The sequence below is a fragment of the Phyllobates terribilis genome, unplaced genomic scaffold, assembly GCF_046119375.1.
Source record: "Phyllobates terribilis strain yellow unplaced genomic scaffold, ASM4611937v1 Scaffold_10__3_contigs__length_209671492, whole genome shotgun sequence".
Lineage (NCBI taxonomy): Eukaryota > Metazoa > Chordata > Amphibia > Anura > Dendrobatidae > Phyllobates > Phyllobates terribilis.
The window spans coordinates 55,285,321-55,303,084 of NW_027362770.1; the positions used below are offsets into that span (position 1 = coordinate 55,285,321).

General features: G+C 40.8%; 1 protein-coding gene across 3 annotated transcripts in view; it reads right to left on the reverse strand.

Annotated features, from left to right (window-relative positions):
* Positions 1-17,764, reverse strand: part of FSTL4 (follistatin like 4) — a 1,654,952-nt gene that overhangs the window by 962,080 nt on the left and 675,108 nt on the right. For all 3 annotated transcript variants that reach the window (XM_073649560.1, XM_073649559.1, XM_073649558.1), the window contains exon 4: positions 17,406-17,654. In XM_073649560.1, coding sequence (XP_073505661.1) covers positions 17,406-17,654 — 249 coding nt within the window. The remainder of the gene's footprint in view (positions 1-17,405; positions 17,655-17,764) is intronic.

Genomic DNA, 17,764 nt, shown 5'->3' on the forward strand with positions numbered 1-17,764 from the left:
GTAGATGATGGTTGTTGTAGTGCAGGGAGTCAGTAATGAACACAGAGTCAGTGTGATGCAGTCCCAAGATTTTTAATCACAGTTGTTGCAGTCCAGATTACAGGTACCAAAGCAATCTCCCCCGTCGTGCTGTGCGTACTCAGTGAGGGGCTCAGTCCACCCCCAGATAGCTCCGGAGTACTTAGCAGGACAACCTTCTGTGTGTCCTTTCTCTGGCCTTCTCCCTGCACCTCACACCCAGTGACACTTCTATCCGGTATACTCGGGCCTTGGGGGCGACGTGTGTTCCGTCCCCTGGGTCCTATGTGGCTACCTTCTTAGTGAGACTGGTGTGGAATTTGGCCTGCAGTACATGAAATGCTGCAGCCTCTGGTTTCTAGTTGAGCCTTGCTGTTTCTCCGCTAGTTGAGGGACCAGTTCCCCTTCTCTGGCCTGACCCCTCTACCTCCTGGTAGCAGCGGGAGTACGGGTGGCCTTCTGCACGGCCCGTACCCCTAGGGTCCCTTCGGTTCCTGGAGCCTTCCTGCTCCCACTCCTCTCTTCTCTCCTTCAGTCCTGGGCCTCCCAGGCTAGGCCCGCCTCCGGAGCAGAGCTCATGCAGAGCCTCTGCTCCTGTCACTTTTCCTCCTCTAACTGGCTTGCTCTTTCTAAGATGGCTTCCTATTTATACTCTCCCTGTCATGTGCTCCCCTAAGCTGCTCCCCTAAGCACCCACTACATAGGACCCTCCCTTCAGCTAGGGACCTGGGACTGTGCTCTCCCTTAGGAGCAATCTCGCCCTACCCCCACTGCGGGTATGTGTTGGATGCATGTGTTAGGGTCCCAAGCCATACGCCTTCCTTACCTGAGGGTGAGATACCATACCTCTGAGTGAGATGCATTAACTCTGTGGCGACTGAACCCTCAGGGGCGCCACACACCCTTCTGCACAGTTTTGAAATGGCGACGAAGATGTTGAGTGCTGACGACGATGCCATTATCAGCATGACTATTCCGGTGATTTACATACTGGAGCACACATTAAACAGAATTCAGAGTCAGGTGGTGGGACAAGAGGAGGTGGAGGAATTAGAGGAGGAGTCATATGCGAAAGGGATAACATCTCCAAGGTCCAGACGGTTGGCAGCACCAAGGCGGCAGGCATGGTAGGGTGGGGGAGAGGGATTAACCAGGGTGCATGGTAGCAGCCAAACTGTTGAGGAAGGTGCAGGAGCTGAGGAAGAAGTGGAGGACGAACTGGCGATGGGCATGGAAGACTCATCAGAAGAGGGAGACCTTGATCACATTTCTGTTGTGCGAGGTTGGGTGGAGAGGGCAGAGGAAGGAAGCATGATTCTTACCTCACTACCAACACAACAGGGACTTGGTCCTCCTGGATGCGCAAGACACATGAGTGCCTTCTTGCTGCACTACCTGCAACATGACCCTCGGATTGTCAGAATGTGAAGTAATCCCGACTACTGGGTTGCCACACTCTTAGATCCCCGGTACAAAAGTAAATTTGCCGAAATAATTCCTGCCATAGAAAGGTATTTACACATGCAGGAGTATCTGCATACACTGTTGCAGAATCTTACATGTGCTTTTCCAAAAAACACCTGTGGTGCACGTAGTGAATCTCACAGTTCTAACTTGCCAACCGTGGGACTGTCGAGTCTTCATCACTCAAACCGTAACAGTAATACAGTATCTGCTTGTAACAGTAATTTTGTGGAATCGTTTCACCACTTTTTTAGACCATCCTTTGCAAGGCCACAGGAGACAAGAAGTCTGACACATAGACAACGCCTAGAGAGGATGGTACAGGAGTATCTCCAAGTGAACATCGAAGCCATGACTGTGTCACTGGACCCTTGCTAATTTTGGGATTCCAATCTGGAAAAATGGCCGGAGCTCGCCACTCACGCCATGGAGATCTTGTCATGCCCTGCAGCCAGCGTTCTCTCTGAACGTGTGTTCAGCGCTGCTGGTGGTGTGCTGACAGATAAGCGCACGCGGCTGTCCACTGAGAATGTAGACAAACTCACGTTCATAAAGATGAACAAATCATGGATTCGCAAGGACTTTTCTACCCCTGTGTAATCCTGGGGAGACTAAAAGCTTGAGGATTTGTTAAAATCACCTCACCAACCGTTTTAAGCAACTGTGGGGCAATTGATGCCACTTAACCCTAGAACGCATGACCATAAAAATCTACACTTTCACATACCTGGGGCCTTTTAGGCCCGTGTGCAAATAACATGGAATAACTCAAACTCAAATGACGAACAACTATATACATGAAGAATACCTAGAGTTTCAAAATTCTAACTAAAGAAATCTTACAGAAAATAGAAAACAATTAACAGGGCGGGCCTGCGAGGCCCCAGGTACGTGTTCTGGGGTTAAGTGGTGTCTGTGCCACAATTTTTGGAAAAAATGGAGACTCTTTTTGGAGTCCCCTTGCTGTGGCTTTCGTGACGTTGGCATCATCAATTCCATGTGGGTTGGGTCGCTCCCCCCCCCTTTTAACTGTAAGAAACTACACACACTATGGCTTGGGGTAACACAGATGGTTGAGTCTGAAGAGCTGTTTACTCAGAGGTCTGCTCCAAAGCTTCAGTGTCTGCTAGTCAGCGTAGAATTTTTAACTGCATCTAGCCTAGGCAATACTTTTGGTGTAGTAACCCTGCTGCGAAGCAAGCTGCACCGCCTGTGTATCTAATAAGAATTTTTAAATGCATCTAGCCTAGGCAGACTGTGGAGACCCCCAACCAAACCCAGACGCTCAGCCCCCCTACCGCCCCCCTTTCCTTGACAATACAATAATGTAACTCTTACAACTGGATGGGTGAGGATCGGTCACAGCTTTATTAACTCTTTATACTCATTCCATTAGAAAGGCATTTTATTTCTAAAATAATTCAGCTTGTTGCAGCAATCCCTGGGTCTCCACTCCGGCAAGTTGGCCAACAAGTGTAACTCTCCAACATGTCATTTCTATTTCCAGGCCACGGAGGATCTTGCGTACTCGTATGTAGGACTTTGACCCCCACCCATCACTCTTAACGCTTGTTCCACTCCGTCCTGGAGTCCTGACAGGAATATGTCCAGTCCAACATCCATTAAGTGAACACCGTTGGGCCGTATGAGGCCTGCTTTATCTCCTTCCAGTTGTCGGTGTCGTACCACTACACTGCCCCTGTCTCTTCTAAATTTTTCCATCCCAATATTTATTACCCGCCTTGTCCGTTCGATGGCCGTGATGTCTCGCGCACCTTGCCATACCGCTATCGGCACAATCTCTGACCATACTATAGCTAGTTTTGTGAAAAATTCTCTGAAGCGCTCAGTGTCTAGTTTCATTATTGCCTTTAGTTACGCGCTCTTGTGATGACCTAGCTTGTTTCCCTTGGCCTGTACAACTAAGATGACCAGACCTCTTGCCTCTCTCCCTACCTTGATTACCTCCATTAGTACCTGTGCCATAGCAGGCCTCTAATACCTCTCCAGTTGAAATATGTGTTATGAAACTCTAATTTCCTTCCGCCTGGGCGGACTTTCGCCCCTTTTTCTGCCCAATATATACGAGTGGCCTATCACCTACACTGTTGGCTTAGCGTCACCTGTAAAAGAAACAAACCACGATAGGATAACAAGTCCGGTCTTATGTATCTCACCAAACATGTGGATCGCCATCTCCCTATCCTCTGAACTTCCGTTTCTGACAGTCCTGCTCTTGCTGCTTCCGTGGCCGTGCCTATGCAGAATGAGTGTGTCCCGTAATCTTTGGGGTGGTTCCTTGCCGATGTTATGCATTTATTAAATATAGCTTGGAACAGGTATCTGGTTCCATCAATGTGTGATAGGAAGAAATTACTTTGTGACCTGATGGTTAGATATGTTTTTACCATTGTTACCCGACTCAGTGTACCGTTTGTGGGTTGTAGAAGTAACCAAGTGCCCCTGCCCGCTGGAACCGTTTTCGATTGGCGTATGCGTAGACGTATTGCATTATTGACTATGTCTACGTCCTGGTGTAAAAAGCCTCCACTGGTGGTAATTTTGGATTGAGGGACTAATTCGCTTATGCATAGCGCCCCGAAGAAGGCGATCACAAATGCAGTAGACAGTAGTGTTGCTTCAAATTGTGAGTGTCATGTTAATGGTGTTAGGGATATGATGTGAGAAATCAGTTTTAGTGACACGGGACGGGACGTCTACACTCCTGACTTGGCTGACCCCTTTTCCACCCTTTTATGGATTGTCTGATGATGAATCTTTGTCACATCTCCCCAATTCAGTAGATGGAAGTGAAATGCTACTCTGGTCAGACACCGCTGCGCTGACGCCCCTGATATGCCCCTCATCATTAGCTGGTGGAGAAATTCTATGGTGACTTGTGATCTGGCTTGTTCACATTGGTCAACCCGTCTGCCTGCTACTAGTCGTGTCCACTCTTCCCATGCCTTACCGTATGCTTGCCACGTCGACGGGGCAACTGACGTTCTGATTAATGGCATCAACTTTTCGCCACTAGATCCCATAGGGAGGGTGGGCAACTGTTGCCCAATGGGTGGGCGTTGGGGAAGATCTCTGTGAAAATCTGCCAATTGAATTGTTATAAAGCATTAGCAGCAGCTTTAGACCCCTCAGCATAGTGGCTAGCGCGGACCCATACATTGTGTTTTAGGCACAGGAATGCTAGCCGGCGTAGTAGGCCTAGCACTGGGAGAGACAATGATGCCATCTTATTAATGCAATGCGCTAGGCTGGTGTTTTTTGTTATGAAGCGTATATTTTGGTTAGCCAGGCGCGCGCCCCATATTTCTATTGCTACCACTATTGGGAAGAAAAATTATTTTCAGGGCTAGATGCAGCTAAAAATTATTATTAATTTCAAAGCTAATAGAGCTTCGTATAGATGGTCTAATACAATGAGTACCACACACTGCTACAAGCCCAAATATTTTTTCAGAGCTAGATGCAGATAAAAATTATTTTTAATTTGCAACCTGGTGGAGGTTAGTATACATGGACTAATATACCAAGTCCCACACACTGCTAGAAGCCTAAAAAAAATTTCAGAGCTAGATGCAGAAAAAAAATATATTGAATTTGCAACCTGATGGAGGTCAGTATAGATGGACTAATAGACCAAGTCCCACACACTGCTAGAAGCCTAAATATTTTTTCAGAGCTAGATGCTGAAAAAAATTATATTGAATTTGCAACCGGATGGAGGTCAGTATAGATGGACTAATAGAACAAGTCCCACACACTGCTAGAAGCCTAAATATTTTTTCAGAGCTAGATGCAGAAAAAAATTATATTGAATTTGCAACCTGATGGAGGTCAGTATAGATGGACTAATAGAACAATTCCCACACACTGCTAGAAGCCTAAATATTTTTTCAGAGCTAGATGCATAAAAAAAATATATTGAATTTGCAACCTGATGGAGGTTAGTATAGATGGACAAATAGAACAAGTCCCACACACTGCTAGAAGTCTAAATATTTTTTCCGATCTCGATGCAGAAAAAAATTATATTGAATTTGCAACCTGGTGGAGGTTAGTATAGATGGATTAATAGAATGATGCTATGCCCAAAAGGTTTTACTTCACTAGGTGCAGTAAAAAAATTTGTATTCTATACACAGGTGGTGTAGCTTGCAACACAGATAGGCTACTCCACTGACTAACACACTCTGCAATAGGCCAAAAAGGATTTGCTTTGCTAGATTTAGCCAAATGCTGTTATAAAAACTTGCACAGCACTGGCACAGACCTGCCTGGCAAAAAGTGATAGGAACTGATGTAACCTAGCCCTGAAAAGGACTGCAATTACAATTAGTCTTTACTCCCAACCTATCTATTTCAGAGCACAGACCTGCCTGATAAAAGTCGTATGAAATGATGCAACCTAGTCCTTAAAAGGACTGCAATCACAACTCTTCCCTACTCCCAAGCTATCTGTAGATTTGTGCGAAAATTGGCTTGAAATTAACAAGGTATAGTGCACACAGCAACAGCGGTGCCATCTAACAAGCAGCTGCAGCAGTGAGAAAATGGTGGTGACGGGGAAAATGGCTGGTTCTTATAGGGCAACGACATGTGACATACACTGCCAATGACACATGCCCTTGCTTGTGTGAAAAAAAGCAGTTCGCTCCGTGTGTGCGCTGCTGATAGGCTGACAGACTGCACCTCCCCACTGTAAATGCGGGAAAGAGAAAAAAAAATGGAGATCTTCATTATTCCTGCAGAGATCCATCCCCTGCCCCTCCCCCCACCCCGCTGTACACTCAAACTGCGTATTAACATTAATTTTCAGCATTAGGATTTTGGTGCACGAACAGTTATCGAACATAACCTCGAACAGCCGAATTTTTTTCAAATCGTTCGTGTTCGCCGAACGGCTCGAACACCGCCCAAAACAGCTCGAATTTGAGATTGGAGAACAGTTCGAGTCGAACACCGCTCATCTCTAGTGCTGACAGCAGTATTATCGGTCCAGGTGCAATCCGACGAAACATCAGATAGCACACTCTGATTAAACTCTGATGAGAGTGTCATTTGCATAATTGTCCTGATTTTCTCAGATGGTAGAATCTACTGCTATCTGCCCTTGCCCCACTGGTGGGATTCAACTATGATATTTGTCACAACAATATGTCATAAAAATGAACCCCTGGGGCAATCATGGTACATGATTCTATTCTACACTGACTTGATATCCATTATTCACATGACCCTTGCAGACAATTAATCGCCTTAGTGGTCATACATGCAAACGTCACAGCTGAGGCCAGCAATATGGTTAGAGGAGTCATCACTGCTGGACTGGTGAAATCACTGGTGGCTGGTGATTCAATGGGTAAAGAATGGTTCTTTTTTATTCTACAACATTCTTTAGTCTTGACCAATCCCAGAGAATCCCTTTAGATATCAATAAAGGGTAGTTTCCCCAAATCAGAACCTGTTCTACCATAATAAGCATTGAGAAAGATTCATTTCCGAATAAGCCATAATGTTTCTCTCTTAGCTCTAAAACTGAACCTATGCAGTGCACAGAGTTAATTCCATCTGCAATAAACTTACAAAATGTGTTTTGTAAAGCACATGTAATGGTTTTAGCTAAAGACTGCAATGTTCTGAAAATGTTTTAGATCTTCATTGCAAATGTAAGGAACAGCTCCAATATTTATGTGGGCAGTCATACTAACGCAGAATAAATGTCTAATTTTAGAAGTTGAAACCTCTATTGGATTTACAAGTTATTGATTCTTTATTATGCCTCGACGCTTGTTAAATAGTTAATATGACAATATGATATTAGGATGAACATGCTGTATCATTATTGTACACTGGTGAACTAATGAACTTGCGAGTTAGAACATGAAGTATTTTCTGGTGCTTTCACAGAAGCCTTGCTTTCTAGGGATGGTTAGACCCCTGCAACAGTATCCAAACTTGATCCTGAACCTTCAAGTGAATGGGGGGCCCAAACGGATGGTTCCCACTCTGTCCTCTGCGATGAGCACTAACGTAAGTAAGCTTATAGCAGTTTATAGCTGATGAGCTGTGGTAGCTTCACTGACATCACCTCTCACAGCATAAGAAATTTCTTACACTGTGAACAGTGAGGTCAGTAGGGTTACCACTGTTCATCGGCTGTGAACTGCGATAACCTTACTGACATCAGCGCTCATCACAGCCACCAGATTCACATGCCACTGTCATTGTGTACCAGCTGCTGTGTTCAGTGGTCACATTGCTCATGTCACCTCTCAGCACTGCATCCAGATGTAGCAGAGTCAGGGATTATCATGGGACATGGGATGAATTTATGGTTGGCCCCTTTGGATTATTTTACTTTTTAAAGGTAGGGAATGGGTAAAAGAGGGTGATTGTCGGGAGTACTTTTTACAATTAAAGGACTTTTCTCTGTGTGTATTTATTGCTTTTGACTACGGGTTTAGTAATTGGGGGGGGTTAATAGATGCCTCTCCATTACTAACCCCTGGCTTGATGCCAACATACACCAGCTGTGATCCCATGCTGTAATGTCTGTATACTCTTGCTTCCTTCCCTCCCCAGGAGCTGTGGTATGATCAGACCGTGATCCTGCACGGTCAGACACAGCCATTACACAGTACACAGCAGGGGCACATTTATAAGATTATCTCAGCACAGGAACATTATTTACTTATACGTCTAAAAATATTTATTTTTATTCCAAGATCTATTGATTGAAATGTATTTTATTCGACAACCTCTTTAAGTAAATATGTTTCAAAGACAGATCCTCTAATCTATTAGCCCAAACAACGCAAACATTTTTTTCCACTATGATGGAATACAATGGACACATAGTTCATTAGAGTTCATAGTCATAGAGTCCACCATCTGCAATAAAGTGGGGAGCGTATGATGCTGCTTTTATGTGCCAAAAAATTAGGTCTGCCTTGTTACTGGAAAAAGACTTACTCTTATATTTGGACTTTACAGAATATTGCATCTCAGCCACATTTAAGGGAATACCAGTGGAAAACTGAAACTGTTTTTGGGGAAAAAAGAATATATTTTTTCCTGATCTCATACACCAACTAAAGTCAGATCACAGTTAATACAATGAAACAAAAAGAAAGCAGTAAGTCCTAACAGAATGAAGCTAAGAGCTCCTCCCATCAGTCTAAGGTTGATTTTAATTAGCATTAGATCATCCCTTCCCTTTCATTTTGAGAGAGGCCTGTCTTATAGAACTGGTTATGATCCTACTGCAAGAAAGGTCACCTTGTCATGGCTGGTGGGCACACCTGAATTGGCCAAGTATATTCTATATAGCAGTAATGCAGTATAAATTTCACATATTTGATGTTTGCACCCCTCTTCAAGAACACGATGAATTACTGCACTCTTTGGTTTGTAGATCATAATCAATTACCTCACTCATAATTTGAACATATTAACATCTATACATAAAACATCATTGGTCTGAAATTCTTTAACAGGAAAGATAACATGGAAAGAGAGAAACAAATATCACAATTATAAAAATTAAAGAGAAATGACACCTAATAAAAAATTCCTGTAAATAGAAATCTTTACCTTGTCCTCTTCAATTAGTTTCTGTGAGGCCTGGTGGACCATCGTTATGGACTGTCAATGGAGCTCATACCAAGTCATATTTCCTAGTACTGTATTAAGTAGATACTACATTTTGCAGTTTAAGAAAGTGGGATGATAATCATGGTTACAACAAGATTAGTGTGGTCACCGGGGAAATTCCTCTTTAAGGGATTTGTATTAATCCACCATAAATATATTGTTTTTAGTTCTTAAACGTCAAGTCATCTGTGTCAAAAAACCTGTCCACTATGGGTTACATGATACATATTTATATATATATACAGTTGAAATCAGAAGTTTACATACACTATATAAAAAGACATATATGCATGTTTTTCTCAATATCTCACATGAAATCAGAACAAACCTTTCCCGTTTTAGGTCAATTAGGATTACCATAATTTTTAATATTTGCCAAATGCCAGAATAATGAGAGAGAGAATGTTTTAAGGCATTTTTATTACTTACTGCAAAGTTACAAGTTTACATACACTAAGATTACTATGCCTTTAAACAATTGTGGACTGCCCATATGATGATGTCATGTGTTTGGAAGCTTCTGATAATTATTTTGGCAACGTCTGAGTTACTTAGAGACACACCTGTAGATGTATTTCAATGCACACCTGAAACACACTGCATCTGTGTGTAGCATCATGGGAAAGTCTAAAGAAATCAGACAATATATCAGGAAGAAAATTGTGGACTTTCATAAGTCTGGTTCATCCTTGGGTACAATTTAAAGATACCTGAAGGTGTGTCGTTCATCTGTACAACAATTATATGCAAGTACAAACAAGATAGGAATGTCCAGCTATCATACCACTCAGGAAGGAGACGGGTTCTGTGTCCCAGAGATGAAAGTACTTTGGTCCGACATGTGCATATCAACCCAAGGACAAAAGCTAAAGATCTTGTGAAGATAATGGCGGAAGCTGGTATGATTGTGTCAATATCCAAAGTGAAACCAGTACTGTATTAACATGGGCTGAAACACCACTCTGCCAGGATGAAGCCATTACTCCAAAAGAAACATAAAAAAGTCAGATTAATGTTTGCAAATGCACACAGGAAAAAAGGCCTCAATTTTTGGAGACATGTCCTGTGGTCTGATGAAGCTAAAATTGAACTTTTTGGGCATAATGACCATCATTACATTTGGAGGAAAAAGGAAGAAGTTTGGAAACCTAAGAACACCATCCCAACTGTGAAACACGGGGGTGGAAGCATTATGTGGGGTTGCTTTGCTGCAGGAGGGACTGGTGCACTTCACAAAATAGATGGCATCATGAGAAAAGAAGATTATGTGGCAATACTGAAACAACATCTCAAGACATCAGCCAGGAAGTAAAAGCTTGGGTGTAAATGGGTCTTCCAAATGGACAATGACCCAAAGCATACTGCCAAAATGGTAACAAAGTGGTTTAAGGATAACAAAGTCAATGTTTTGAAGTGGCCATCACAAAGCCCTTATCTCAATCCTATTAAAAATTTATGGGCAAAGCAGAAACGGCAGGTGTGAGCAAGGCGACCTACAAACCTCGATCAGTTACACTACTTTTGTCAGGAGGAATGGGCCCAAATTCCAACCAACTATTGTGAGAAGCTTGTTGAAGGATATCCCAACCCCAAACGTTTGACTCAAGTCATTCAGTTTATGGGCAATGGTACCAAATACTAATTAAATGTATGTAAAATTTTGACTCTGCAGTAACTAATAAAAATTCCTTAAAACATTCTCACTCTCTCATTATTTTGGCATTTGGCAAATATTAAAAATGATGGTAATTCTAATTGACTTAAAACGAAAAAAGTTCATTCTGATTTCATGTCAGATATTGAGAAAAACATGCATAAGTGTCTTTTTATATAGTGTATGTAAACTTCTGGTTTCAACTATATACAGTACAGACCAAAAGTTTGGACACACCTTCTCATTTAAAGATTTTTCTGTATTTTCATGACTATGAAAATTGTACATTCACACTGAAGGCATCAAAACTATGAATTAACACATGTGGAATTATATACTTAACAAAAAAGTGTGAAACAACTGAAAATATGTCTTATATTCTAGGTTCTTCAAAGTAGCCCCCTTTTGCTTTGATGACTGCTTTGCACACTCTTGGCATTCTCTTGATGAGCTTCAAGAGGTAGTCACCGGAAATGGTCTTCCAACAATCTTGAAGGAGTTCCCAGAGATACTTAGCACTTGTTGGCTCTTTTGCCTTAACTCTGCGGTCCAGCTCACCCCAAACCATCTCGATTGGGTTCAGGCCCGGTGACTGTGGAGGCCAGGTCATCTGGTGTAGCACCCCATCACTCTCCGTCTTGGTCAAATAGCCCTTACACGGCCTTGAGGTGTGTTTGGGGTCATTGTCCTGTTGAAAAATAAATGATGGTCCAACTAAACACAAACCGGATGGAATAGCATGCCGCTGCAAGATGCTGTGGTAGCCATGCTGGTTCAGTATGCCTTCAATTTTGAATAAATCCCCAACAGTGTCATCAGCAAAGCACCCCCACACCATCACACCTCCTCCTCCGTGCTTCATGGTTGGAACCAGGCATGTAGAGTCCATCAGTTCACCTATTCTGCTTCGCACAGAGACATGGTGGTTGGAAACAAAGATCTCAAATTTGGACTCATCAGACCAAAGCACAGATTTCCACTGGTCTAATGTCCATTCCTTGTGTTCTTTAGCCCAAACTTGTCTCTTCTGCTTGTTGCCTGTCCTTAGCAGTGGTTTCCTAGCCGCTATTTTACCATGAAGGCCTGCTGCACAAAGTCTCCTCTAAACAGTTGTTGTAGAGATGTGTCTGCTGCTAGAACTCTGTGTGGCATTGACCTGGTCTCTAATCTGAGCTTCTCTTAACCTGCGATTTCAGAGGCTGTTGACTCGGATAAGCTTATCCTCAGAAGCAGAGGTGACTCTTGGTCTTCCTTTCCTGGGGCGGTCCTCATGTGAGCCAGTTTCTTTGTAACGAATGATGGTTTTTGCAACTGCACTTGGGGACACTTTCAAAGTTTGCCCTATTTTTCGGACTGACTGACCTTCATTTCTTAAAGTAATTATGGCCACTCGTTTTTCTTTACTTAGCTGCTTTTTTCTTACCATAATACAAATTCTAACAGTCTATTCAGTAGGACTATCAGCTGTGTATCCACCAGTCTTCTGCACAACACAACTGATGGTTCCAACCCCATTTATAAGGCAAGAAATCCCACTTATTAAACCTGACAGGGCACACCTGTGTAGTGAAAACCATTACCGGTGACTATCTCTTGAAGCTCAACAAGAGAATGCCAAGAGTGTGCAAAGCAGTCATCAAAGCAAAAGGTGGCTACTTTGAAGAACCTAGAATATAAGACATATTTTCAGTTGTTTCCCACTTTTTTGTTAAGTATATAATTCCACATGTGTTAATTCATAGTTTTGATGCCTTCAGTGTGAATGTACAATTTTCAATGTCATGAAAATACAGAAAAAACTTTAAATTAGAAAGTGTGTCCAAACCTTTGGTCTGTACTGTATATATATGTACATATATATAAATATATACACATTTTTGCCATTGTGTTATGACTGCTAAAGCACATTCACACAGGTAACGTTCAAACCAGGGAGACAAATACCTGAACTTGACAGATCCCTGTTCAGACAGGGAAAAGCCATTCTCTGACACTAGTCTGTCCTTGCCTGACCGTGGAGGGTGGCACTCTTAGATAACGCAATGGTGACCCCACTCGACGGCGGCTTACCTCGAATATTCTTAGCAGCTCCTAGTATCTCTAGAGTAGCAATACCCTAAGGAAAAAGGAATCACACACAAAACAACTGCAACCAACATAAACTAAGTGAATGAACAAAGTCGATTACCAGCAGCAAACACCAGTAGGGTAATGTATATAAAGCAGCACCTGAAAGGTGATAGGGCAGTCAAACAGGTAACGAAAAACACCTGTTACACAAAACCAACAGAAACAAAGATAACAGAACTAAAATACCCAAAGAAAAGGTGTATCTACTGTTTCTCAGAAGAAATAGACGCCGACAATAGAACACAGGAACAAGGGTTCAAATTCAGATACTTGACATATTGCCTAAATGTTGTCAGCTATCCAAAAGAAAATGATCAAGAAAGAGATGGCTAAACTGAATGTTTTACACCTTATCAGATGACAACTCAAGGATATTTAATTTAGGTGTGAAATAGTACAACTTTTATCTATTTTTATGTTTAGGTATTAATTTCTTTCTTGATATTATTTGGCTTCTCCATGAGGCTTAATTTTCCTGTTAAATTCTGGAACTGTTACACATGTAATTTCTTGCATGAAAATTCCATAATCTCTATATTTGGGTCAGCTTCAAAATACATTTTGCTCAATTACAGCTTGATTTTCAAATATATTTGAAAGTGAATTCAGATGCCAAGTCAGCAGTTCTTTAGCTGAGATGCCAAGAAGCAAGAACAGAGTTTTCGAAAGGAACCAAAGGGCACTGCTCTCTAAAATCTCCTGAGGAAGAAAATTTGTTTGACAAGACTCTATTGATGCCAACACTTTTCTAAAGCTCCTAATTCTCCCAGAATCCCGATTTCAGTTAACTATCAATATTTAAGCTTGCAGTTTGCTGCATTCTCCAAAGTCAGCAATTACTATGGTTTTGCTATGTCAAGCAATTCTTGAAGTCAGTCACTACTTCTCATTTCTATACTGACATTGCCTATAAGGTGTATAAGGAATCGTAGAAACACATTCTTGCTGTACCATGACACACTACTCTAAGGGTCCACAGTGGCAATCTGTGCAAACTGACAAAGCAAGAAGGGGATTTGAGTCCTAATGACCAGAGTATTATAACTGTCAGATTCCTAATTTATTTATAGACTCAATGACAAGAAATGTAAAAGACAATTAGAGGTGATATTTTCATAGTTCTACTTTCCAAAAGTAGTTAAGTATAATGAGTAATGTTCTTGTTAATGTTCTCGAGCCTTTACAGGTATATCTTCTACAGAACTCAGTTTGCAAAGTCTTTTACAAATGAAAGACTTTGGGGGCAATTCATAAAATCTTTTATGGAGAAAAAAAGCAATAAAAAGTTGCAATTTTAGGCGCAAATGTCAGATTGTGAACAAAAAATTAGATTTTTGCCATGTTCACGCCATTCTCGCACCAGTTCCGACAGAGTGGGCAGAGCTGGGGTGGAATGGGAGTGTGGTGACCCCCGTTTGTAAAATTAATGATGAGCAACGGCGTTTCCTATACCACAAATCTTACTCCAGCAGAGGCTGTAGTATGAGGCTAATGCTTCTTAATGAATCAGGAGTGTTCACTTCAAAATTCCCCCTCATCAAGACCAGAAAGACAATCACCAGTCTTGATTAATCGCCCCATTGTCTTATGTTATATCAACCAAAATGTAATCTTAACATGCAAGGATTCAATATCTAGCCACCATTACACAAGGCAAGACATAGGGATACTAAAATAAGGGAAGTATTGCAGCGGCGGTCTCATTCTGCTGAGTAAGAGTTCCCTTTTCATTTTTTATTTTTTCATTCCCAGTAATACAATTGTATTTATCGGAGTTACTCCAAACTTTCAGTTATCTTTAGGAAAAGCCTTTAATATTAAATAAGCCTTAAAATTTGTATTTGGTGAGCTCAACCCAACAATAAGGAGCATAGATCAGGTCCAAGACCCCCTTCTATGTTCTTTTCAGGGGGGTCTGACCTTCATCACATGTTCCAATTGGTTGTACTGTCTCATAGATTTTTTAACATGCACAACACTTTTATTAGAAGCTTTCCCGGGTATTATAGCTTTCTCTTAGTTAGGTGAACTACTAGTATAGTATTGTGCCTGTTATCATCCCCGAACAGTATCATTCATTCAGTGACAATCAAATGTATTCAGTAAGTTTGATTTGAAGATACATAAAATTGGTTGTCCAATGTTTGATACAGATTCAAGAGCTGTCATGTCCTATGGAATATTAATAATTTGTAACATTATCATTTTAGAAGGCTGAAAGGTATAAATTCCGACATTCACTTGCTATAAATCAACATATTTCATAGTGAAAAACAGCATACACTTTAAACTAATAAAAGTATATTGCGCTAAATTAATTCGAGTAGCATTTAAATCATGTAATAAAAATGTAATAACTATTAACAGGCTCAGGTCTCTACAAAATGAAAAGCAGGATTGAGTTTTATTCCTGTAATAGCTATGAACTCAACATCTGTACCTTTTGAATCATAGTATTTATCTTATTTTAGTTTCAGTGAAAACAAATGTATCCAAAAAGCATCTGATATCAATCTTCATTACACCGGCTAATGACTTTCAATAATGGATGCCTGAAATGAATGTAGCAGCAAGTCTTGGAACTGATCTATGCTCAATGTGGGTGGGTTGGGTTCATCAAACACAAATTTTGGTTTGATGTGACATCCAAAGCAGGTTTTTGCTTACCTGCCAAATCAACTTTGTCAGAATTATTCAAGCAGTACAATTATTATTCAAGCCATGAAGTTAGTGTTCTAAATAGTTATGATCAACAACAGGTAAAAGAAAATATTCTGCACAATTACTTTGAACGTCTTTTATCTATAAGATGTGCTACAACAATGTCACAACTAATACCACGGCCCCTATTTTGTAAGCCGGAAGACAACTGTTAGTGGCTGCATCAAGGAGGTTTCTGAATTGAGAAATGTCATCAATATGAGCTATATACCTAATTCCCATTTTCCACATACTTTAAAGGAAATCTGTCAGCAGGTTTTTGCTGCCTCAACTGAGAGCAGCAAAATGTAGGAAAACAGACCCTGAATCTAGTGATGTATCATTTAGCTCACTGGGTGCAGCAGTTTTGACACAATTAGGGTTCTTAGATGCAGCATATAGTAGAACTCAGAAACTATCCCCGCTCACACAAGTTTCTGTATGTACATAGTCTATTGACAATGAGCTGCTTATCACAAGAAGGGGCGTGGTCAGGCAACTGCTCACATGTCAGCTAGTCACAGCAATGATAATTTCCTAATGATAAAACCTTCATTATAAGTAAATAACTGCACACAGCTTGATAAGTGATGCATCATTGAATTGTTGACAGATTCCCTTTAACTGATAGTACCATGCACATTAAAGAATTTGTTGACTATTTTTATATTGATAACCTATCCATAGGTGACCAATATAAGATCAGTGTGAGTCCAATACTTAGCACCCCCATCAATCAGCTGTTATCACCCCAGTGATGGCCAGATATAAACAGTGTATAGAACAGCACAGCCCTATTCTGTTTAGTGTCTTTAGATCATTTCCTGTTCTCTTCAATAGGAGCTGATCTTCAGTACTTGCCAATGGAAAAGAATCAGTGTTCTGGGCTGTGCTGTTCTGCACCTTACAACATTTAGCTATAGCCACCACTGGGGATGATCACAGCACATCAATGGGGGGGCTGCTGTGTGTCTCCAAGCCCAACCAATTGTATATTGATGAATTAACCTATGGATAGATAATCAATATCGAAGTAGTGAACAATCTATTTAGTGTCCACTTCTGCATTCAGTTGGGTTTCAGAGGTGGGATACCACTCTATAAAACGTTTATCTCAAATTCTGTAGATCTCTTCTAAAAGACTAAAGTCTAAAGTGAAAACAAATATTTTCAGTTGTTGTTTCTGGTATTATTCATGCCATAGTCTGCAAATTATAATAAAGCAATAAAAAATGATTTTTCAGTGCAGAGCAATAACCAAAAGAAACACATTATATAAATTAGAGTTAATTCCATAAGATTATTTGGGTTCAATTCATCATTACAATTTCTAAATTGTCTTACAATTATCAATTTTCATTGTAATGTACTCTGAAATGTCAAAGGAAATCTTAAATTTTCAACTTTTAAAAGTTTAAATCTTCATTAAATGTTCAGGCAACAAATGTCCCAATGCCCTTCTCACAACCAATCTCCTCCAAAGGTTTGTGTTCTGCTAACTATTCCTCATGAGCATCATTGTTGGAAGATATGGCTAAAATCCTCCATTATTTTGAAGGCTACATTACTTCAGAGCATGAATTAAATTCTTGACAAATATTATGCAAGTATCGTGGAAAAAAATGACGTTGGAGAGAAGTTACAAATTTAAGTTTGAAATTCTGAATCTGTGCTCCATAAGTTCCTCTATTAATGCTTGTAAACTAGTAAATATAGATATTGGTTTACAAATGTCTACAAATTAACATCATGCACGCTTATAGCCTACCTTTGAAGAAACAGTCTTTGCTGTGCACAATGTATATTTTCTTTCCATGAAGGCAGGAAGACCGGTGAAGTTCACAATGGTTTTCATAAAACTTGCCATCAGATCCACAAACTGGCATATATCTAGGCTTGCATTTCTCCACACAAAAACACTCTGGAAGTCCAGATTCCAGACTAACAATGCATCTTCTTCCTTGTCCACAGTACTTCATTTCACATGGGGAAGAAAGTTTTTCTTCTTTATCATTTACTGCGAAAATAAAATAAAGCAACAGTCAGCACAATTTAGCGCCATATTCGTCATGATCAAATCATTGTTTGACTTTTTATGTTTATATTTTATATCTTCCTTCATAATAA